The sequence below is a fragment of the Lottia gigantea genome (assembly GCF_000327385.1).
Source record: "Lottia gigantea unplaced genomic scaffold LOTGIsca_21, whole genome shotgun sequence".
Lineage (NCBI taxonomy): Eukaryota > Metazoa > Mollusca > Gastropoda > Lottiidae > Lottia > Lottia gigantea.
In genome coordinates this window covers 1,652,903-1,661,749 of record NW_008708458.1, presented here as the reverse complement: position 1 = coordinate 1,661,749, position 8,847 = coordinate 1,652,903, and the positions used below count along the sequence as shown (strand labels likewise).

Below are 8,847 nucleotides of genomic sequence, written 5' to 3'. Positions count from 1 at the left end.
GAAACGTCAAATAACAGGACAATAATATAGTTTTAATCCCTTTTATTGTCAGAGATTGAAGGAGTCTGTTGTTGTTGTTATTCTAGGAGCTCTACCATTACGAGGTACCATACCTGATATGACTGCTGATTCTGAGAGATATATTAAATTACAGAATATTTATCGGCATCAGGCTAACCAGGATTGTCAGAGTGTATCAAACAGCGTTCAGAGATTGGTTGAGGAACAATGCCAGGTACTTAGCAGTTCTCTACTTGTTTTTTACATCATTTCTGTATATGCTGTGTGTCAGGGCTTGTTTTGAAAAATCCTGTGCTGATTTTACCTTTGAGTGAATGAGTTTCTAAAGGAGAATAATTGAACTCAGAAGTAAAATGTTTCATAAGATTTTGGTAAAATGTGGCCCCTTTTCTTATTGAATTGTATAAATTTTTTACAGTTTTTATGTGAAGCTCTGGCCACACCTCTTTTGCCCAGCATATAGTCTATGCAACAAGAAGAGTAGCAGAGTGGTATCAGGTATTTTAGAAGGGTTAGCATGCCCTGCTTAGCTACCAATACCAACCACAGTTGATTTGGACTTGGACTAAAAGAATTCTAAGCTAATCCTGCTTCATTGTTTGAAATGTTCTGTTCTCTTAGAATTTTCCTCGTGTCATGGATTATGGATTATTTTTATCCAAGTCTAAAATGACCTTGCCTAATTCCATGTAATATTTTTTTTTTAATATCCACAAGAGTAAATCTCATGTGTCGGCACATATTTTCCTTGCCATAAAATTTGACAATAGCCTAGGATTAGGCAAGGTACGCCCTATAAATTAGTGTTTATTAAAAGACTTTCTACTATTTGTAGGATGAGCCTTTAGTAATAACAAATGATACTCCACCTCCAAACAGTTGTCTACACTCAGTTATAACCTTTTATTATTCTCTCTTCATTTTGTTAATTTTCTTCAAGTTTCAAATTTCTTATTGGAGAAAGAGCAAAAAATTTATGATGGATTGATCATCTTTAGTATTTGATCTATTGATATATTAAATGTATATTTCTAAAGCAAATGAAGGTGAAATTGATGTCTAAGAAAGAAATGGTTGACTTGTTGATTGTCAAATGAAAATTTTGAGAAAATTTGTCCATCCATTTTTAAGAAATTTGAAATTTAATTCATTTGGTTATCATTTTCATTTTGCATGTAATTCTATTTACTCTTACATGTCTACCACTGGGCTATTGCCTTCAACCATTCCAAACTTCACATATTGGTACCAGAGTTTAAAATGACTTATAAATGACAAAGTCAGGGCCATTTGTTAATTCCCTTAATTACTTTTAATATCCATGAGATATATTTTCTATGGAAGGTCAAGATGTTCCATGATAACTGATATTTGTTGGTTAAAGAGTATCTTGATAACTGATAACTCTAAAGCTATAAGAAAAGTTTATTTTGTTCAGACATGAATGGCCAAATGTCACCATATCAACAACAGCCCTGGTCCTTTCTGTTTAGTTTCATTTAGATACGCTCATATTTCTCTATATGTGGACATATTTTGTTTGCCTTAGTTTACTTCCTGATGACTTGTAACCCTCTTTCCTTGAGTTTTTAATCAGCATTTTCATTACCTTCTTATCAATCTTCTGAATCTTCATATTCAATGATAATAATTACAAAATTGTTATGCCATAGATGATAAAATAACAATATAGCATTTCTATCAAATTCAAGACATAAAAAATACCAGCCTTGTTCTAGATTTGGCTGAGGAGAATAAGGTTTATTTGGTGCCAAGGAATATAATGATTTCACAGCACTACATCATTTGTAAATAATAATCACCATGACCTATGGAATGTTGGCTAACCTCTGTTTTGTTCTGTTTACCATTATTTCTTGCATGACATTCATTGTTTATCTCTTTTACCATATTTGGACATAAAGAAGCCTGCCTAGGTAAAAATTGTGTAACTTTGAATAATTTTGAAAAATAATTGTATCTAAATTCAAAATATTAAAAGATTGTCAGCAATTAATTTGAAGTAAAAGTATTTGAAATTGTTGTGATTTGTATTTCTGATGCTGTACAATGTTATTTGGAAAGATAAATCAGCTTTTTAAAAGTTATTATCTTTGTAGTGATATACTAAAATATCAAATTTCTGTTGTAAGAAATGTATTCAGACTACTGTTTTATGAAGAAAATTCTAAACCCAGGATCAAGTATTGATCTAGGCAGGCGTCTTTCTGTATTTACATATTGAAGTTTTGGTTTGTGTATAAAATAAACTGATAGTAGATTTTAAATATTAATTTAAGATAATTCAATATTTCCATTTATTAGAATTTTGTATTTTTTCAACTGACACACAGCATATTTCTTGTCATCTTTAGAATGAAACGTGAAATTTGAATGTTCTATTTTTAGAATCCTGAGAACATATCAGAAAAAGATATCCATACATTTTGTAAGTATTTAACAATTTGAATTTCATATTATCACATCTGCAGCAAAAGTATTTTAGATAAAAAAATTATTGATGGTCTGTATATGCCAACACAGTAATCAATTTCAGAGTGTCCACATATTGCATTATTCAATATCTTTTATTACACCTAGCGATATTTCCCATCCAGATCCCCAAACAATGGCAATGTTGACAGATTTAGATTAAAAATGTGAATGATATTATATTGTTACCCTTGACCTTATCCTCTTTCTCATAAAGATCATGTTAATGTAGAGCCTAGTCATTAGCACATCTAAATTTTGGTTCTCATCACATAATGGAAGCAATGTAGTGAATTTTTCCCAAAACCTAATTTAAAAGATACAAGATATGACATGTCGTGTTTACACAATGTCATTTTGATTATGATATTAATAATATGAATCAGTATTTGTTATGTTTCAGGTCGTAATTCAGCGTTTTTACGAGTAATAAGATGTCGTAGTTTAGAAGAAGAATATAACCCACAAACAGCAAATACACCACTTTTAGGTTGGTTATCTTGATAACTTTATTACAATAAAACTCTACTATGTCTTGATCTCTACAGTCACTTCCACTAGAAGATGGATTGTGCATTAGGGAAGGGACTGGAAAGAAACTTCAATGGACTAAAATTATCGAAATTTGAAAGAATAGTAGTATCAAGTCAAAATTGAATCGCGCTTCTAGTTTTAAACATATTTGATGCATGCTGGTCGATGAACTAATAATTCTTTCTAATTCAATAAATATAAAGTTTCATTTCCCATTCATCATCTTACACCCAAGAGAAATTGTTCATGTGTATGTTCTTTATTACCTGAAGATATAGTCTAATCACACTATAAGTTACTATATAAGACAATAATCTAAAATCTAAAATATCCAATGTAAGAACTACATATAGAAGCGAGGAGCACATAAAACAAAACACAAGACAATATTATGAAATATAATACACTTCTTTAATAAGGTTGGGCACATAAGGTTTCAACACAATATACACGTGTCGTCATTACATAACATTACGTTGTCATTACATCTGATGACGACACGTGTATATTGTGTTAAAACGTTATGTGTCTAACCTTATTAAAGAAGTGTATTATATTTCATAATATTGTCTTGTGTTTTGTTATAAAATATCTAATAAAATAATTATTTGATTCAGGTCAACATCTTGAAGATGAAGAAGAAAGTGATATAATATTTTATGTTTTATTAAGAGCTGTAGATAAATTCTATGAGAAGTTCAACCATTATCCTGGTTTCTATACACAGCAATTAGAATCAGATGTTCAAGAATTGAAGGTTTGTAAGGAATTGTAACAAAAATGTTTTCAATGTTCAGATTAAGACAGTTGATGGAAAGGTTTATACATTTGTATATAAAAATTGTATGGAATAAGAAGATATTGAAATGTTTCTAAAAACCTACCCAAAAAGTTGTTTAGAATAAGAACATTTGTAAGCAATTGCATTGGTTACTTCAAATCATGTGTATATGAAGCTTATCTTATGGAACATTTTGACTGCTGTACCAAAGTGATGTCTAGAATGAAAATAGGTGACACACTGACTGTTCATACTTTGATGCAAAAAAAGACCAGTTATGTAATTGCTAAGAACTGTTAGTAAGATTTAGCAAAATCATCCAGTCTAAACATTTGACCAAACTTTTGTTACGGTTTTTATTAGCTTTTATTTTTAATATAAGTAAATATAATATATATTTTTATGTTACGTTTGTCAAAGTAACCTTTTGACTCAATGACATCTGCTATAACCAATCTAATTCTTCCCTCTAAAGAATGGGATTTTGTGACGAAGTGTTTATCAGGTTAGGTCAAAAAGTTCAAGTTGACGAACCTTCAAGAGGGCTGTCGTTAGACCCTAAATGAACTGACTTCCAGTCTATATTGGTAAGCATCAATAGTTCTCATTGTCTTTAGGACTGAATTTCTCCTGGGGTTGAATTAATATACCATACTATTTTATTACAGGTCTGTCTGAGTAAATTAATACAAGAATGGTCGTTACCACCAGTTAGTAAAGATGACTATGTACAGGAAATGTAAGTATTCAGGTTGTTGTATATTACATTCCAATCATACTGTTCAAGTTGGGTCTCCTTCTTTGAGGGCAGTCCCTGCAAAGGTCGAGATTATACCTTCGAATTTTCAACACGATTTCCCCGTCAGTGATGCAGGTAAGAGGGACAGACATGGATAGTCGTTCGGATGGGACAATAAACAAGGCCCTGTGTGCTAAAGGCTGTGCACGTTAAAGATCTTAAAGAAATTAAAAAAAGAGCAAGCTAATGCTTTGCCTGTTTTCATTAGCCTACATGGTGCAGAAAAGAAGGACGGAAAACTCCATTCACTTCATTTCATTTCGTTCTTTGAAGGAATTGCTAATGATTATATGGAGTAAGAGAAACTTAGCACTGCAAGTACTTTTATATCTATGGTTTTCAATTGGGCTTTGTTCTCTTAATCATAATAATATTTAGTGAATAATAACTGATGATGACAGTATAAATTGTTGGTGTCAAATAAAACTGTGTATATGCCATAATATTGTTTTCAGTTATTAATGATTGATATAATTATTATCATAATTTTAGGTGTCGATATGGTGCCAGTGAACTACATACAATAGCAGCGTTTATTGGTGGTATAGCAGCCCAGGAGGCTATCAAAATAATGACAGGACAGTTTTTACCCATTGATAATACCTATATATATAACGCTATGAAACAAACTTCTATCACTGTAGAATTATAGTACTCTCTTTATTTAATAATAAATATTCTCTGTCTTTCCTTTGTTGTATAACAATCATCAATTAAAGTGCACGTCTGTTAACTTCAAAATATCAAGAACTGCAAAAAGCTGTGTTTCAAATGAATTGACTGGCTTTTGATAACATTGTGTCAATTTAATATGTTGTACCACGAGCAATACTTGTTTGATTGATATTGTTTGAAATCCACGTGCTTATAATTTGTTATGGTTTTGGGTAGGATAGGATATATTTAAAAGCATAAATAGCAACTACATGTATGTGGTTTTTACATCATCGTAATGAGACGTAATTTTACAGCGTTCAGAAAGGACTCAGGATTACCCACTTCCTGAAAATGCCAAGCATATCCAAAACCAATAGAACTTAACAGTAAACGGACTTTGGTAAACCCAAACAGAATAAAGCCTCTTTAACATGACATATACTCGATTTGGGTACCATTTATAGTCTAAACTTCTGAGTCGTATCCAATATTTGATAACTTTTACCATATAATACACAGCTAATTCGTAACGACCACACTCTCCTGTGGCCCCAGAACTGGGACTGCACAACTTCTATGTCTTTTCTCTATTCGTATCCCCATATGTCTGCACCGTATAATAAAACTGGTTTAACAATACAATCAAAAATCTTAAAACTAATAGAGTTCGATCGGGTTTTTCGTAGTAAAGCCTGTATTGGAAGTAACGATTTTCGAGCTTTCGTTGATAAACTGGACACGGCTTTACCCCAGTTTAACCTTGACGAAAACAGTATACCTAGATAATTATAATAAGACACACGATCTATCTTGTTCTCCTGACTTATAATAAAATAACTCATAATTACGAACTATTCCACCATTTATAAACACGACCACTTTGGTTTTTTACAGGTATTGACTTAATGGTTAAAATAAGAGCAAAAGATTTCAAGAATAATTATTTTTCTAATTTAATCTCAGTTCCATCAGAAATATTCTAAAATGTTTCTGTGTCGATCAATGTACATAATCAGACCATCAAACCCTAAATTTTGAAACTAAGGTGAACTATTGGTATAATTCATTCGAAAACGAGATTATGGAATCTTATGTAAAATATATCTGGAATCTTGAAAAAAAAATTTAAATATTAAAAATGGATTATTGGAAAATGATTTAAACGATGCCGTTACATGTTGTACTGGCGAAATGAAATCCCAAAACGTGACAAAAAACAACCATCAGTGTCAAAACCACACACACTAGCATGAATTTTCCATCCCTCTGGAGCTATGTACACCAATCCAAGAATTATGCTTTTCTGAAGGCCAAAATACTTTACGTCAATCTTCAAATAAATTGCCTCTTTCATAAGTTCGTTAATTCTGACACTTCCAGCTGATAAAAAGAACAATTACCCCACCCTTTTCTGTTCCGTTGTCTCGAATACAATATTAATACTCATATTTTTCGGAAGTACAAATTCAAATCTATATCTGTTCCACACTATGTTTCGATCAGTCCGATAACATCGAATTTTTCCAAATAATTTATGAAATCGGGATCTTTTAGTTTTGTTTTCAAACCACTAACGTTCTATGATAAAAATGTTAGCGAAGAAATGTTTATGTGATAATCATTTAGTTTAAGGGGATTTGAATTACTAATATGTTTGTTTTGTTTACCATCAAGAGTTGCCTTCATTTATTTTAATGATTTGCTTTGAGTCAAATGTGAACACTTATTTTCTTATGATCAGTTTGTCGAATTTTAAAAATCCACTCACTGAACTGTTATCCTTCTTGGCTTGGATGAGTTTTGGAATAAGCTGTTTTCCAATGCTATGTGTTTGGGGGTGAAATCTTCTGCCACTCCAAGGTCGTTGTGATTAGTTTTAAAATGTTCTCTTAGTATGGTGTCTCTATCTTTAAATCTACTAAACTTCACAAGGATTGACCTGGGCCTAGTAGCTACCGCTTTTTTCACTTCATCCTTTTAGTCAGTTATAACTGTATAAAGATTACTTATTTCAGATCGTAATGAGTGTACAACGGTGGTCAACTCAACCATGTCGTCATTGCTAGTGAAAATCAGAAAAAAAAAATCGTGCCTTCTAGAGTGTTTACGAGCTTAAATTGAACGCGTTTTCAAGAACAAGGGCAATAACCAATACGTAATATTTTGCGATTTTTCTGATTTTCAATAGGTTCATCCTTGGTACACTCATACCAAGTTTCGTCAAAATCCGTCAAAAATTGTGCCTTCTACAGTGTTTACGAGTATTTTAGGAACAAGGCCAAAAACTCATACTTCATATTTTTCGATTTTTCTGATTTCCTTCATCCTTTGGTTATTATAAACCCTCCTACCAAGTTTTGTCAAAATCCGTAAAGAATTGTGCTTCTAGCTAGAGTGTTTACGGACGGACATGGGTGTCGCCAATAAACGTCCCGCATTTCATGTGGGCGTATAAAAGCAGAAACAGCACCGTTTTGTTTTATTATTAATTATACGCCCACATCTCTCTATGTGAACGTATATTGTCGGCACCCCTGTCCGTCCGTCCGTTTACATTTGCTTGTAAACGCTCTAAAAAACTAGATTTTTTGTTGGAATCAAATGAAATTCGGTTTGTGTATACATATTCATAAAACGAAGATCAAGTTCGAATTTGAGCTATTTTCGACCGTTAGAAGCAGAGTTATTGCCCTTGCTCCAAAATCTTGAATATGCTATTACTCTCTTAGTTTTCAACCGATTTTGATGAAACTTAAAATGGATGTTAATGGACCTAAATCGAAAGGTTTGAGAATGTTTAGTTTACTTCTGATTAAATTTAAGGCATTTTCAAGATTTAGGCCTCTTACGTCAGTTTTGAGGAGTTATCGACCTTTAACCTCTATACAGTAAGTGCTTCTTTCAACATCAATTGCTCGTAAACACTCCGTCCGCCCATCTGTCCGTCCGTCGGTCAACATTTGCTTGTAAACGCTCTATAGACTAGATTTTTTGATGGAATCAAATGAAATTTGGTATGTGTATTTGGTATGAAACGAAGATCAAGTTCGAATTTGAGTTATTTTCGACCATTAGAAGCAGAGTTATTGTCCTTGCCTCAAAATCTTGAATATGCTATTACTCTCTTAGTTTTCAACCGATTTTGATGAAACTTAAAATGGATGTTTCGTTTTAACCATCCGCATGCCGTGGTGGACGTATATGGCTGTGGTCCACTATCTTTTTTTTAATGTACACAAATCTTATATAAGATATACTTTATACAAGGTAATATAAACAAACATACAAGTATGAATTACAATAATATATTAATACAGAGTATATTGCAGTAAGACAAAAATAATTATAATACTAGAGCCACTCGTGGCACAGAGTGGGACTTTGCAAATGTAGCAAAATGCAAAAGAACCTGAAAAAATCAACCTTCCACGATAATTAGATCAAGTGCAAGAACGGTCTAAAGTTGAGAAATTTTCATTTTTTAGAAGATTGTAATACCGGAAGTGGACGTCAGACCTCACAAATGAAAGTATCAGCAGATAGCCAAGGTCAATGACCTTTG

General features: G+C 32.2%; 1 protein-coding gene across 1 annotated transcript in view; it reads left to right on the top strand.

The window, feature by feature from the left end:
• The window catches only part of LOTGIDRAFT_231724 (hypothetical protein), a gene marked incomplete at its 5' end in the record, with an annotated part of 12,050 nt that extends 6,669 nt beyond the window's left edge, over positions 1 to 5,381 (top strand). Inside the window, 6 exons of the mRNA XM_009054171.1 lie at positions 87 to 235; positions 2,431 to 2,470; positions 2,918 to 3,004; positions 3,666 to 3,805; positions 4,498 to 4,568; positions 5,121 to 5,381. Coding sequence (XP_009052419.1) covers positions 87 to 235; positions 2,431 to 2,470; positions 2,918 to 3,004; positions 3,666 to 3,805; positions 4,498 to 4,568; positions 5,121 to 5,280 — 647 coding nt within the window. The 3' untranslated portion in view covers positions 5,281 to 5,381. The remainder of the gene's footprint in view (positions 1 to 86; positions 236 to 2,430; positions 2,471 to 2,917; positions 3,005 to 3,665; positions 3,806 to 4,497; positions 4,569 to 5,120) is intronic.
• Between the last annotated feature and the right edge of the window lie 3,466 nt (positions 5,382 to 8,847).